This window comes from Myotis myotis, unplaced genomic scaffold, assembly GCF_014108235.1.
Source record: "Myotis myotis isolate mMyoMyo1 unplaced genomic scaffold, mMyoMyo1.p scaffold_m19_p_2, whole genome shotgun sequence".
Taxonomy (NCBI): Eukaryota; Metazoa; Chordata; class Mammalia; order Chiroptera; family Vespertilionidae; genus Myotis; species Myotis myotis.
The window spans coordinates 162,381,660-162,396,967 of NW_023416324.1; the positions used below are offsets into that span (position 1 = coordinate 162,381,660).

At 40.0% G+C, this 15,308-nt stretch overlaps 1 protein-coding gene across 3 annotated transcripts in view; it reads right to left on the reverse strand.

Moving 5' to 3' along the window:
- Positions 1-592: 592 nt before the first annotated feature.
- The window catches only part of LMLN (leishmanolysin like peptidase), a 73,361-nt gene continuing 58,645 nt past the window's right edge, over positions 593-15,308 (reverse strand). For 2 of the 3 annotated variants that reach the window (XM_036350855.1, XM_036350856.1), the window contains 2 exons: positions 10,329-10,539; positions 593-4,221 (listed from right to left, as the gene is read on the reverse strand). In XM_036350855.1, coding sequence (XP_036206748.1) covers positions 4,121-4,221; positions 10,329-10,539 — 312 coding nt within the window. In that variant the 3' untranslated portion in view covers positions 593-4,120. Of the gene's footprint in view, positions 4,222-10,328; positions 10,540-13,070; positions 13,142-15,308 lie in introns of those variants that run through there. The other variant, XR_004974172.1, reaches the window with a different exon arrangement.

The following is a 15,308-nucleotide window of genomic DNA, read 5'->3' on the forward strand; positions in this document are numbered from 1 at the left end:
GAGTTAGAAACATCGATCAGCTGCCTCCTGCACATCCCCTACTGGGGATGTGCCCGCATCCAAGGTACATGCCCTTGGCTAGAATCGAACCTGGGACCATTCAGTCCGCAGGTGGACGCTCTATCCACTGAGCCAAACCAGTTAGGGTGTCCTCATTCTTTAAGTAGGACAATTTTACTCCAGTTAAAATAAAAACTGAATTATGCTTCATAATAAACACCTCATCTTCTCCATGCAGAGTACTGGCTGTGTTTATGTTCCCCATCCAGGTTTTTAAAAACTGAGTGTTGGCTTGGCTGGTGTTCCCAGTGGTTAGAGAGTCAGCCCTGGACCAGAGGGTCGCAGGTTTGATTTCTGGTCAGGGGCACGTACCTGGGTTGCAGGTTTGAACCGCTCCCCGACTCAGGGCGTGTGTGTGAGGCAACCAGTCAATGTGTCTCTCTCACATTGATGTTTCTCTCTCCCTCCTCCCTCCTTTCTACTCTCTCTAAAAATCAATGGAAAAAATATCTTCACTCCTCGGCTGAGGATTTAAAAACAAAAAGAAACAACCACCTGGCAGTGTTAAAGACAAGATGCAGTTTAGTTTCCATTTTTATTAAAGTTGTTTTTTTAAGGAATATATTACACTTAAAGTTCAATACCATAAATAAAGATTAGTTTTTAAATCTTCTATTTTACTTATTTAAAATATAAACATAACAGAAAAAAATTCACCACTCCTTCCCCAACTCTGCCTAAATGTATAAAAAAAACCCACAAAGTCACCCCTCAGGTAAGGTCTTTCTTCAGAATGAGTAGCACAGTCTTTACCGACGTTAGTCCTCCTGGGCTGCAAGGATGCGGCACGATGACTGGAGTCCATGATACATGGGCCTGAGGGGCTGTGACCGAGCCCACCTCCTCCTGCCAGGACTGTGCAAACGCCCTCAGGGACAGGCTCTTCTCTGTCCATTCAGTGTCCAAGGCCATGGACTGTGCGAAGGCTTCAAGCACAAGACGCTGTGGCGAACATGATGTGGAAGCTGGCATGCTCTGAGGCGGCTCAGACCCAGCAGGAAACTAGCAATTCTGGATCAGTATTCATCATGGACTATCAGCGCTGGCAAGATCCTGAGAAAGCACCTAGTCATTTTACAGTGAGTCTTCTAACACTGAAGAGAATACTGATATTAAATTTTAAAGAATACTCTGATATACTTATTTACACTTCTTCCTAAAGTTATTTAAACTTCATTAATTCATGTTTCATCTTCACATAATCATAAACTCTAAGCCAACATATTAGGCTGAAACTAACTTTAAGCACAGTTTATAATATTTTTAGAATGTCTATTTGATCTTAACAAAAATAGGTATCTTTAAGAAATCGGTAAGGGAAAAAGATGTTTTTCAGGAGACTATTAGAGGGGTTTACATGAAGACTTCCTAACTGCTTGCCAGTTTCTTTAAAGCTGTCAGCTCAAATCTACTGACATGGCTTTTGCTTCCTTCCTGTAAATTCTGTTCTTGAAAACCTGAGAAACAAATTCACTTGATACAATTGGGACCTTAATCCTATCAAAATGAACCTAAGTCTGAACGGAAACTGAGGTAGTCGGAGTTTATAAGCACTTGACACTTTCTAAGTCAGAAAGGACTCCTGTCTGCCACCCCCAAATCAGCTCTTCCCCACTCTCCTTCCCTACCCCACTCTCTTTCACCACGGCTGCAGTCTGCTCCACCTTTCTCAGGGAACTGGTTTTGCTAATATGAAGGGTATAACCTGCCACAGAATACTGACACTTACGCCATTTCAAATTCTTCAGTTCAAGGCTGAATTCTAGCCCACTAATTCTGCATTGAAACCTCAGATTTTAAAAGTCTTCGTTTTTTAGAATATTGTCATAATCTGAGTGACTAAAATGTGCCTCTTAAAATTTTTTACAGACTCAATGGCCTTCTAAGTCTTCACTGAGTAAACTATGCAGAATCAGTGATAAGCAACCACTTTCAAGTCTTGAAGAGGAAGGAAGACAACAGCACATTTAGTTACCCTCAGAAACTCAAGATTTGTTGACATTATACTTTATCAAGTTTCACATTTGTGCAGGGAAAACACTGGGCTACTAGATTCCAATCTTAATAAATATATGTAGAAAAAATGTCATCTATAATATTTTCTCCAGAAAGTCATTAGTGCAAATATAATATCAATAAAAATAAAGCAAAAATATCTTTCAAGTATAAAAAGCACCATGCTCGGAAACAATACTATCTAAATGGCATCACTGCACAACAGTCAAAACATAATCAAACCTATCATGGTAAATATATCTCAAATATATTCTTAGTCCATAGTATTTTTGGTGAAATTCTTTATACAACTTTGCAGGATGATCCATAATCACAATCAGAATGTAAGTTTAGATTTTTATAGTTTTCTTTAAAAATATACTCTATACTTTTCTCGGATGTTGCACAATTTAAGATATACATGACACAGGCAGGAAACAGAGCACTGACCTGACACCTTTACTATTAGCTTCTCTTTAGCTGAAGGTGGATATGCTAGAGACCCAGCTTTCACAATGACAAATACCTTCAATTCAAAACTGCACATTTAAATACATATTTAAAATTTATGCATTAAAAAAGGCAACTTTCCTTTGCTGGAGTTGCTGTTTGGCCCAGGTCCAACTAATCAGCTGGAATTACTCCTTAGTAATTATGCTGCTTGCTCACTTAGCACAATTTCTTACACGGAGTGCTCAATAGTTATATGCTGAATTAAAGGGCTAACCAATGATTGAATGTTATGTATGTATGAATGAATGAATGCTTGTCCAAGGGCTGTGTTTATAATGTCACAGGACTTTGTTAGCTTTAGAGAGAAAAATTGGGAATCATTTATCATTAAAGAATTTAATTAGTAAGTGGGGTTGATAAGCTCCAGAGTAGACTTGCTTCTGTGGACCGGAATCTACGTGGTAACAGAAGTGCCAAAAGCAGGAGGTAAAGGATATCACCTCCTTTCAAAGTAAAGGCTATCTTATAACTTCTGAGGATTGAGCCATATGTTGTGCAGTAAAGTGGACCCTATTGGCTGGGCCGTACACCAACCCTACACTTTGCTATTAGTAAACAATTCAGATTATCTTGCTTTGACTTATATTTTCTTCTTGTATATAAAATAATTTTCAGAAGTTCTTCTGAAACAATTCGTAAGCCCACGTGAAGACAATTGCATACCTGTCTATCCCAGAATTTCTTTTTATCTTCATTGTTAAAAAAGGAATAGTTCTATTTTTCGGTTGGATTATAGTTGTCATATCTATTATCTGAAACACATACATTTATATTTTCTTCTGTTTGCTTGTCTTCAATGTTTTTACAGAGCACATTACTTTTCTCTCTCTGCTTCTATCATTTTTCAGGTCATTATTAAATGAATGGAGGATACAACAGGACACTGAGCTACGGAGATCTGTGAGTAACAGATGCAGCTGGAAGAGGGCTACCAACACACCATGATTCCATAGTAAACTATCACACAGCTAGTTTGAAAAGGCAAGCATGGTTAAATCATAACATTTAGCAAAACATAATTTTATAAAAGACTTTTTAGAACAACAAGAACAATGATTTAATTGTACCATGTACAGTCATTAAATTCAAAATAGGAGTAACAATGATGTACAAACCTCAACTCAATTATTTTCTGTAAGTCAAAGGATAATTTATACTTGTGGGTACAGGATCCACAACTTATAATCTGCAGTAATTAGCAGTTCTTTATTATTGCAGTATTGATGAACTTCCCCATCATTTTAGGTTAATGAGAATGCTGAGGTATGTAATCTGAAAATTTCACCAATATCCCATTTTCAAAGGAAAACTTGAGGACGGTTATGCATCCTGAAAAATAGAGTCTTGATGACTTGGAATTCCTTCCCCTTCTCCAAGCCGAGGCTGTTGGGTTGCTGTGAAGCTCTGCTTCAAGGTCTGACTGTGGTCAACACTTTCAAGCCAAAGTCAGGAATGCCACTTCTGCCATCAGCACAGGCTGATACTCAGATTTTGTGCTTTGTTCAGAGGAACATGACACAAAAGAACGCCTTGAGAATTCACATTTCCATTCCTAGTGCCATACACACAGAAGACATCCAGCCAGCAGAGGAAACAGATTGCCTAGCAGAAGCCAGAGGGTGACCACAAGGCTAGAGGAACGGGAACAGAGATCTAGGATTGAAAACAAAAATTGACTTTCTATAGACATTTTTGGAATCTATTATATCATATATTATATCAACTAAATACTGACAGATGAATATAGGTGATTATATTAAAGGTGAACAAGGACCACCTTGGAGAGCAGAATCAAGAATGACTTCCTGCCCTGCCGGTGTGGCTCAGTGCTTGAGCATTGACCGGTTCAATATCCGGTCAGGGCACATGCCCGGGTTGTGGGCTTGGTTCCCAGTAGGGGGTGCACGGGAGGCAGCTGATCAATGATTCTTTCTCATCATTGATGTTTCTGTCTCTCTCTCCCTCTCCCTTCCTCTCTGAAGTCAATCAATATATATATAGTAAAGAATGACTCCCTGCCGGGACCGGTTTGGCTCAGTGGATAGAGCGTCGGCCTGCGGACTGAAGGGTCCCAGGTTCGATTTCGGTCGGGGGCATGTACCTGGGTTGCGGGCATATCCCCAGTGGGAGATGTGCAGGAGGCGGCTGATCGATGTTTCTCTCTCATCGATGTTTCTGGCTCTCTATCTCTCTCCCTTCCTCTCTGTGAAAAATCAATAAAATATATTAAAAAAAAAAAAAAAAAAAAAAAAAAAAAGAATGACTCCCTAAAACCCAGATATGTAAGGTCAATTTTTTTTTGCATTTTTTGAAAAAGAACAAAATATTTATGCAGGAAGAAAAGAAGGTGTACCTACCATATCATGGTTAAAAAACGGCACCCAAGAAGAGAAAGAAGTATCTTTGGCTAGTATCCCAGCATAGTTAAATATGTTACACAGGAAAGTAGATTAATATCTTGGCTATTCTGATATGGGAAGTAGAACTCTCTTCTTTTCTTTCTTGTCCCCCTTTTTTATGGTAATTTGATATAATTTATCATCCCAAATAAGGACATTTTAAGACAAGTTTTGAAATAAATTGCTAATCTCAAGATGGTGCCATGTCAGCAAACTGAAACTTAAATAACTTCCATGTGCTTGACCAGAAAGAGAGTATATCTAGTCAGCCAAATGCCAACCAACAAGCCAACTCTGGGCTCTATACTTATTTCCTTGTTCCTTGATCTTTCAAAATAAGGTAAGATATGCAACTCTGGCCAATCAACTTAAGCCGAGTGTTTCTTCCTTGTTTCCTGCTTGTATCCCTTTTCCTTATTTTGCAGTTCTCTGGACTCTTGAGAGTGGAGACTGCTTGTTTCATGAATTGTGAAATAAAATTTGCTTAGATCAAATAAATGTTCTCTTTGATTTTTTTTTTTTAAACACAAGGGACACTATTAACAATTATACCAGGACAAAAGGCATATGGACTGTCCCAGGCAAGCCAGGGTATATGGTCCCCAATCTCTAAACAACTACCTATCTATCCACATCCAGCCTTCATCTGGAAACAGAAGAAAAATCTATGGGCTTTGGGCACTAGAAGTCCATTTTAATTTAGGCATGAGCTGTTCTCATGGCTAAAACTATTTCCCGAAATAATTCTCAGAAAGGAAAACTTTTTAATTTTGTTGACTGGTTTTCAGAAAGTGTGAGTGAGTGTGTGTGAGTGTGTGGGGGGGGGTGGGGGGGAGGGAGGGAGAGAGAGAGAAGAAAGAGAGAAAGAGAGAGAGAGAGAGAGAGAGAGAGAGAGAGAGAGAGAGAGAGAGAGAGAGAGATTTGTTGTTCTACTTATTTATGCATTATTCATGGTTGTTTCTTATATGTGCCCTGACCAGAGATTGAACCTGCAACCTTAGTGTAACAGGACACCATTCTTAACCAACTGAGCTACCTGGCCAGGGTTGGTAAACATTTTTACAGCAGCCAAGAGACCAGGCCAACTTGACCAGGCTTTATCTTGAGATAAATTGTCCTTTCTAATATATGCTGTCCCCCCAAAATATATACACACACTTTGAATAATTATAAAGTCAATGTTTATTAAAATAAATTTTTTTTCAAAATTGAGTTTTCAGTGATTAAATTATGTATATTTCTGGGACAGACACCCTGTATTCTGACCAATAAAGAACCAATCATGCTTCAAGTCTGACTGCTTAAAAGTGGAAAATAGGGCTAGTCTTCAGCTCTAGAATGAACAGAATCATAACGTCACGGCACTGCAGCCTGTTCTTCTAAGCACCATATAGTGTGGTATAAATATTTTAAAAAATTATTTCACTGCATGTAATGCAGGTAAAACAGGAGGAAACTCCTATTCTTCCCAATGGAATCAGCTGGTAATTGTTAAATCTTACAAAAATCCCACTTTGCCAAGAACAGTCCTTCTCATCAGCATCATCTGCAAACTTGTTAAAAATGAAAACTCTCAGCCTCTGACCTAGATCTTCTGAATCAGAAATTCTGGGGTTGAGGCTTAGCAACCTGTGTTTTAACATGGTTCTGATGCATGCAGAAGCGAGAGACTCTGATCTAGCGCTGCACTGTGGCCTGTTTCCTTTTCTACTGACACTAAAATTTAACAAACTATTAAAACATTAATGACAGCTCTGGAACATTTGTTGTCCTTCAAAAATACTGAACTTTAGCAGAGCCAGTGTGACTCAGTGGTTGAGCATTGACCCATGAACCAAGAGGGCACCAGTTCGATTCCTGGTCAGGGCACATGCCCGGGTTGCAGGCTTTATCCCCAGTAGGGGGCATGTGAAAGGCAGCTGATCAATGTTTTTCTCTCATCAATGTTTCTCTCTCTCTACCCTTCCTCTCTAAAATCAAGAAAAACATATTTTAAAAAAATACTGAACTTTATGTGGCAGTAATCTTTAAAAAGAAAATATTCAAAGAGGGTATTTCAAAATGAGTTAGAGATGATCAGATTTGGGGTTTGACCTGAACCTCATTATTTATTAGTTGTGGCAGTAGACACATTACACTTAACCTCTTACACCGTAGTTTTCTCATGTGTAAAATGATTATTCCTACCTCAGTAGGTTTTGTGATGATTAAATGCAATGATATAGACATAAAGCACTCAGTTAGCATTCAATAAATGGAAACAAAAATAACACCTACAATCTGAAGAGACCAGAAAGAATTTAGAAATAAATATTTTATATTCACTATCTTAGGCAGTATGGAACAACTACCTAATTACACTCTAGCATTTAGAAGTGACAATCAGAAAAAAGGAAAAAAGATGAGTTTTACATTCCAAAAGAAATTACAAATACAAGAAAAAGCTATGTGAAGCTGAGATCAACAATAAAAAAAAAATCAGAAGAATTTGGGGAGAGGAATATATTTTTACACTTCCTCTAGAATATTAGCAGTTAATGTTTTAAAGGCATACTAAAAAAAACCTAAATTATTTTAATTCATAAGACATATTAGGATAATTATTTGTCTAATAAGCTTCATCATAGGTTAATTCTAATTTTTAGTATTTCTCATATAAGTACATTTAAAGCATCAAATCTTATTTTTATAAGTTTGGTGGGTCATAAAGACTATATTTTAAAAAGAAATAAACTATTTATCTAAAAGAAATAGCATATGTAAAGTCTGCCATAGTCCCTGGTACAGAGTTCACTAAGGGCCTAGTGTGTGCTCTATTCACACATTAACAAACATGAGAAATCAGGATATTTTAGAATTTCAACAGTGATACTTACAATGTTTTAAAAGCAGTGCCTAAAGACATCTATTCTTATAATATTTTATACAGTTTTCAAAATTGTGTAATGACTTACAGATTACAATGCTTTTTTGAGTATGCTTCCTCATAGAACTGGTTAACAGGGAAAAAGAAATCACATGATAGCACCACAATTTCAGAAGGGTAACTGATAAAGAGGGAACCAGGATAAGTAGAAGTAGAGTGTAAGGTGCAGGTTGGTGGACATGGAGGGGTTGGGTGGTTTGCAATCTCTACTCCCCACCTCCTTTCCACAGATCCATTTGTCATTGTCATGCTCCAAGGACAGGAACTAATCATTTCATAGCCCTTTGCCCTGGCCTGGCTTTCTCCACATTCCTATACATTCTTTTACTATACTCCTAAGATCTTTACCCCTGAACCAGCTGGAGTAACTCTCTCTTTATGAACTAGCAGCCAATGTAATTTAATAATAACAATAAAAGTAAGTTATCCTACTAACTTACATGAAAGTAAAAGTTAAGAGTATTTAACACTACATATACTATATACCACATCAAAGGGACCAAAGATCTTATATCATTTCAAACAACTCATTGTATCCTCCTATATAATAAAAGGGTAATATGCAAATTGACCCCAACCAGCAGAACAACTGGGAATGACTGGTCACTATGACACACACTGACCACCAGGGGGCAGATGCTCAATGCAGGAGCTGCCCCCTGGTGGTCAGTGTGCTCCCACAGGGGGAGCTCTGCTCAGCCACAAGCCAGGCTGACGGCTGCCAGTACAGCGGTGGTGGCGGGAGCCTCTCCCACCTCCTTAGCAGCGCTAAGGATGTCCAACTGCAGCTTAGGCCTGCTCCCCGCTGGCAAGTGGACATCCCCTAAGGGCTCCCGGGCTGCCAGAGGGATGTCTGACTGCCAGCTTAGGCCCGATCCCCTCCGGGGGAGCGGGACTAAGCCAGCAGGTGGACATCCCCCGAGGAGTCCCAGACTGCGAGAGGGCACAGGCCGGGCTGAGGGACCCCTCCGCCACCCTGAGTGCACAAATTTTTGTGCACTGGGCCTCTAGTTACTATTATAACTGCAGAAAACTCAGATGACTCACTGGAGTACTGTGCAAAAAAGAGTTAACTTAGCAGCCCTGAGATCGCCATCCAGGGTCACATGTAGTACATCAAAGCTGTCAGTGCTGTTCCATGAACAGTGATGTGGGCTGGACTGACTGGAAACATTGCAAAGAAACTAGCTGGGTTAGGGTTAAATCATAATAGTGATGTCAGGAAGGAGTGAAAGGTGGCCTGACAACCAGTAGGAGTAAGGAATCAAGATGCTGAGATAAAGGAACATAGGGGATTGTCATGGCAATGTGGTTTTGGCTAGTGAATGTTGGAACAGTAGTCTGATTTAAGGAATTTTGTAGTATTCATAAAAAAAAAAAAAAGAGTGGTTCAACATATAGAGAGTGTAAACTGAGGACTCAATATTTTGACTCTGGAAATTGTTTTTGATTCCATTGACCTTGTCTGGCACAAAGGGTTCTCTCTGGCACTGAACTGACAGAAGAACTAAAAATTATCGGTTTTACATCATTACAACCTGAAAACATTTCCAAAATACAGGGACAGGCTGGATCCACACTACCACAGAAAGCTCTCACTAACGTGGCAGCGGCACTTAATACGTGTTAGGGTAGCTCCTGTGTCCTTGTGCAGGAGTATAGGTCCTCAACAAAGAATTTAGGGCAACATACGCTGAAGACCATTAAGCTAGATCTGGGAGGCTGCAGTGCTTTCTGAATATGAAGTGCTGGGGGGACAGGCTCCTGTGCTGAAAACAGGTCAGTGGCTGACTGGGATGTAATCTGTGCACTCAAAACTGAGGTGCTGTGAGTGAGAGGGAAATCTATTGCCAGTAACTGAGTTTGGTAAAGGTAACTGACTAAACTGGTTAACATAGGTGGGAGGCAAATTACTAAATTTGGTTTTCTGAGATGGTTATTAAGCTATTTCTAAAGGCAATTTAAAAAGAGGAGCTCCAAAAATGTATTTCAACAATGGAATTGCCTGGCTGGTGTGACTCTGTGTACTGAACGTTGTCCCATGGACCAAGGGGTCACCAGTTAGATTCCCAGTCAGGGCACATGCCTGGGTTGCAGACTCAATCCCCAGTAGGGGGCGTGCAAGAGGCAGCCTATCAATATTTCTCTCTCATTGATGTTTCTATCTCTCTCTCTCCCTCTTCCTTCCTCTCTCTCTAAAATCCATAAAAACATATTAAAACAAAACAAAATAATGGAGTCACTTTTGAAATAACTCTATTGATAGATATTGCTCCTGCCAGGAAAAAAAAAAAATTCAGTGGGGGGAAGGAGATTTTCCAATAAAACTGAAATTAGAAGAGAAGATGCTCAACCTGTTTTAGAGCTTCCTTGAAGGGAATTTTCAACATCTGATAAGAAAAGTCTCTGTCTTTACTCCAACCACAGATACTCACCCAGGGGTAGCGCTCGGGTCAGGTTAGCAGCTGGAGGATCTGTTTCTGGAGGACAGAGTTCACAGAAGTCCCAACATGATGGGCAGAGCAGGTTTCCATCGTGAATCCAGCCGTTCATATGAATACTAACGAAGAGGACCTGCCCGGCTCGACTACACAAATATGAAGTATTCTGGACCCAAACCTTTAGACCTTGTGGAGAACAAGAAACCTTCCAACAGAGAGGAAAAAATCAGATCCATAAGTATACTGGCTTCCTTCATCTGCAGGAAAAGGTTAGAATTTACTAAAAATACTGGCTATAAAATATAATTTGGGATATAAAAATTTCAAATGATTATTTCTTCTTCAAAGTTGTTTTCTAAAAAGACTTCATGTTAATTTCAATTATGCTACTTCACTTTAAAAATTTCTAAAACTTCTTTCCTAGAACTATTTTCAAAGTAAATGCATGTTTCTGAAAATGTTTGTTAGTAGCTAATTTTTACTCTACAGGTAGATGAAATTTTTGGAAAAACCCAAAAGCTGCTCAGAACTGAGTTTGGTAAAGGTAGTTGACTAAACTGGTTAACACTAGGCTAACATAGGTGTTATGCAAAGTACTAAAATTGATTTTCTTAAATGGCTATTAAACTAAAGGCAATTTCAAAAAAGGAGTTCAAAAAATGTATTTCAACAATGGAGTAGTTGTTTTTAAAATAACTATCATCAATTAAGTGTAAATACTCATTTGGAAATTTAAGTTATAAAACGCTTTTGAGAAAACAAACAACATAACCTGTAATTCAATGAGCCACATCTAATAAGTACCACCATAGGTATAGTGTAATGTAGTCATCTTTTAAGTGAAATTAATTTTCATGTTTAGTACTGAAAAGGATACCAAAGAACTTCACAACACAGTGCCTGCTCTCTACCAGCTTTGATGGAGGAGAGAAGGGAGGGATATCATTTTTTTTATCCTAAAGATGTGCATAGGATTTGGGTCAGTGAGGGAGAGACATTGTGACCTGGTGGGTTGTGTCAGAGTCCGAATGGGTGAGTAGGGCAATCACATAGTGGGGTGGGAGAAGGTGAAAGAGGTGTGGACAGATGAAATAGGACAACGTATTGAGGACAATGAAAGCCATATTTCTCACTGTCAGAGAAAGGAATTACAAATATAAAATATAGAAAGGGAGAAAACCAAAATGAACCCTTTGGTGTTAGACTGGAATCAAAGATACTGATGAAAACTCATGGTTATATATTTACACATGTATAAGCAGTATATATAAAAATTAGATAACACATATTTCCCAGCTCTGTTTACCAAGAGGGCCTGGAGAGCAGCTATATTTCAATAGCAATGAACAGTTCACCTAGCAACTAGATCTTCATTTCTAAATACCATACTCTACTGAAGAAACTAGAGCCCCTTAGAGAAAAGGTTGATTCTAGGTGGGGGCAAAGAAAGTAAATATGGACCCAGAATATCTTGGGCCAGAAAGCCAGGAAATATTAAAAGAAAGATGGGGACAGGCTAAAGAACACAGGGACCAACTTAAAGGGGCTCCCTCTGGCCAAAGCTGGAGAAACTTGAATATCAAAATAAATTAAGATAGTAATGGTAATACTCAATATTAAATGGAATCCATGAGTCAAAATGAATATAAATACATAAATAAAATAAGAATCTGATAAGAAATAAGTTATTGACATAGTACCTTCCCCCAATACTTAATTACAAAGGTAATTAATTAAAACAGAAAAAGAATAACTTGTCAGTAGAACATGAGCATCACTTCTGTTATATTGCAGCCCCAAACCCATTACCTAAATTTAATGAAACACCAGACATCTTGTCTAGAACTGGCTTGTAATCTTTAAAAATGCAAGGTTATGAAAATCAAGAAAAGATGAGGAATTCTTCCAGATTGAAGAATAGAGACATGACACCTATGAAACATGTGAGATTAGTACAGATCCTACTGCTACAAGGACATTGTTGGGCCAATTGACAAAACTTGAATGGGGTTGAAGAATTAGATGTATCAATATTAATTTCCGGATTTTTTGGTAGTATTGTAGTTATGTAGAAGATATCCTTGTTCACAAGAAGTACACATTAAAATATTTGGGACTGAATGGGCAATATGTCAGCAATTTATACTTAAAAATTTTTTTGTGCCCTAACCGGTTTGGCTCAGTGGATAGAGCATCGGCCTGGGGACTGAAAGGTCCCAGGTTCGATTCCGGCTAAGGGCATGTACTATACCTTGGTTTCAGGCACAGATCAATGTTTCTGTCTCATCGATGTTTCTAACTCTCTATCCCTCTCCCTTCCTCTCTGTGAAAAATCAATAAAATATGTTTTTTAAAAAAAAATTTTTTTTTTTGTACCATTCTTACAACTTTTGTCAAAATAAGGAAAACAACAAGTTAATCCATATGTAAAATACTTGGAAATCATACACACTTTCCCACATAAATGGTGTTAGTATTAAATTAGCAAAAGTAATTGACAATATTAGGTACAGGGAAGCCAAGCTACATTCAGTCTTTATGGCTGGTATTTCAAATCTGCATAATCCCTTTGTGGTGGTGGTAGTGTTGATAAATCATTAAAATAGCCTGAAAGGGTCTTCTTCCTATTATAGTTGTCATTGTTCTAGCTTTATTCCTTTAACCTAATATTCTCACTTATAGGAATTTATTTCAACAAATAAATTTTTAAAAGGTAAAATATGCAAGTATACTTACAAAATCATTTTTAGATACAAAATATAACAAGGAAGTGACTTCTCAAATTATGATGATGCAGTGTTCTACAGCTATAAAGAATAATAAGTATTATTACTGGAAAAACTTAGAAAGGGTGTTTTGCTCTGCATAAAAACTAAATGAAGGAAGTAAAACAAAATTATGCATTATGGTCAAAACTATGTATGTAATCTATATATATAAAAGCCTAAGCGACCGACACTGGTAGCTATTATGCACACTGACCACCAGGGGGCAGATGCTCAATGCAGGAGCTGCTTCCTGGTGGTCAGTGTGCTCCCATAGCCAACTTCCCACGGCCGGCCAACCTCCCGTGGTCCTTCCCCCCGCCAGCCAGCTTCCATCGGCCCCAGTCACTGGCCAGGCCGAAACACCCCACCTGTGCATGAATTTGTGCACTGAGCCTCTAGTCAATACATAAATCTTTAGTGGGATTTATCAGAAAATAGGTAGTGGATTATAGTTATCAGATTATAGTTAGAAAGTCTTTGTTTTTAATGATCTTTTATAAGGTTTCAAAGATAATTTTATATGTAAACTATCCTATATAATAAAAGCCTAATATGCTAAGTGCCCGGTCATCTGGTCGGCCATTTAACCAATCAAAGCATAATATGCTAATGATATGCTAAGGCCGCGCAACTGCTCACTATGACGTGCACTGACCACCAGGGGGCAGTCGACTGGTCGACCTGTCACTATGACATGCACTGACCACCAGGGGGCAGATGCTCCAACTGGTAGGTTAGCTTGCTGCTGGGGTCTGGCTGATCAGGACTGAGCGAGACAGGCTGGACACGCCTTGGAGCCCTCCTGTGGTCCCTCCCTGGCTGGCCAACTTCCCATGTCCCTCCCTGGCCCAAATTGTGCACCAGTGGTGTCCCTTGGCCTGGCCTGTGCCCTCTCGCAATCTGGGACCCCCCAGGGGATGTCAGAGAGCCGGTTTTGGCCAGACGGTGGACCAACCGGTCGCTATGACGTGCACTCACCACTAGGGGGCAGATGTTCAATGCAGGAGCTGTTCCCTGGTGGTCAGTGTGCTCCCACAGGGGCAGTGCTGCTCAGCAGAAGCCAGGCTCACGGCTGGTGAGCACAGCGGCAGTGGTGGGAGCCTCTCCCACCTCCGTGGGGAGCGGGCCTAAGCCAGCAGTCAGACATCCCCTGAGGGCTCCCAGACTGCAAGAGGGCACAGGCCAGGCTGAGGGACCTACCCCCCCCCACTGAGTGCACGAATGTCGTGCACCGGGCCTCTAGTATCTCAATAAAGCTGTTACTCCAAAATGATAAATTTTATAAGAAACTTAGGAGAACCAAGATGGCGGCATAGGTTAACGCCGGAGTTTGCTGCCTCGAACAACCACTTCAAAAAAAACAACTAACAGACGGAACGGACATCACCCAGAACCACAGGAACGCTGGCTGAGTGGAAGTCCTACAACTAGGAGGAAAGAGAAACGCATACCGCAACACAGAGGAGGCGCAGTGCTGAAGTCAAATACTAAGGTGTGGAGTGCATGCAGAGCGGGCTGGTGGCTGAGGGTGCAGTTGGTGTTTTCAATCGGGAGGGAGTCGCAGACTCTGAGCTTCAGATCCGGGTGAGTCTTTAGGGACCCAGACTCAAACGGGAGAAGCGGGACTGTCTGGCTTCGGTTGGAACTCGAAGGCAGCTTTTTCTCCGAGGTTTGCAGTGGTTGCTGGGACTCAGAGAAGCAGAGCCCCTGGGGACGGGACTGAGAGCAGCCATAACTGCTCGCTCCGGCCCACCCTGTTGATCCCGTGTGACCCGTCCCGCCCAAGCCCTGCGCAGAGGCATTTGCCAGATAGCCTCAGGCAAAGGCTAGATTAGCACCTCCCTAGAGGACAGAAGTTCTCTCACTACAGACACAGCTGATTCTCACAGCCAGTTGGCCTGGTGGTCAAATCCCCACCAGTATTACCTACAACAATATAGGCTTAACTACAACAAGACTGCACATAAAGACCACTAGGGGTTGCACCAAGAAAGCATAAAAAATGCGGAGACAAAGAAACAGGACGCAGATGTCAGAAATGGAAGATATAGAGCTCAAAACCACACTTTTAAGGTCTTTCAATAAGTTTCTAAAAACTGCTGATAAATGTAGTGAGATCCTCAAGAAATCTAATGAGACCCTCGATGTTGTGATAAAGAACCAACTAGAAATTAAGCATACACTGACTGAAATAAAGAATATTATA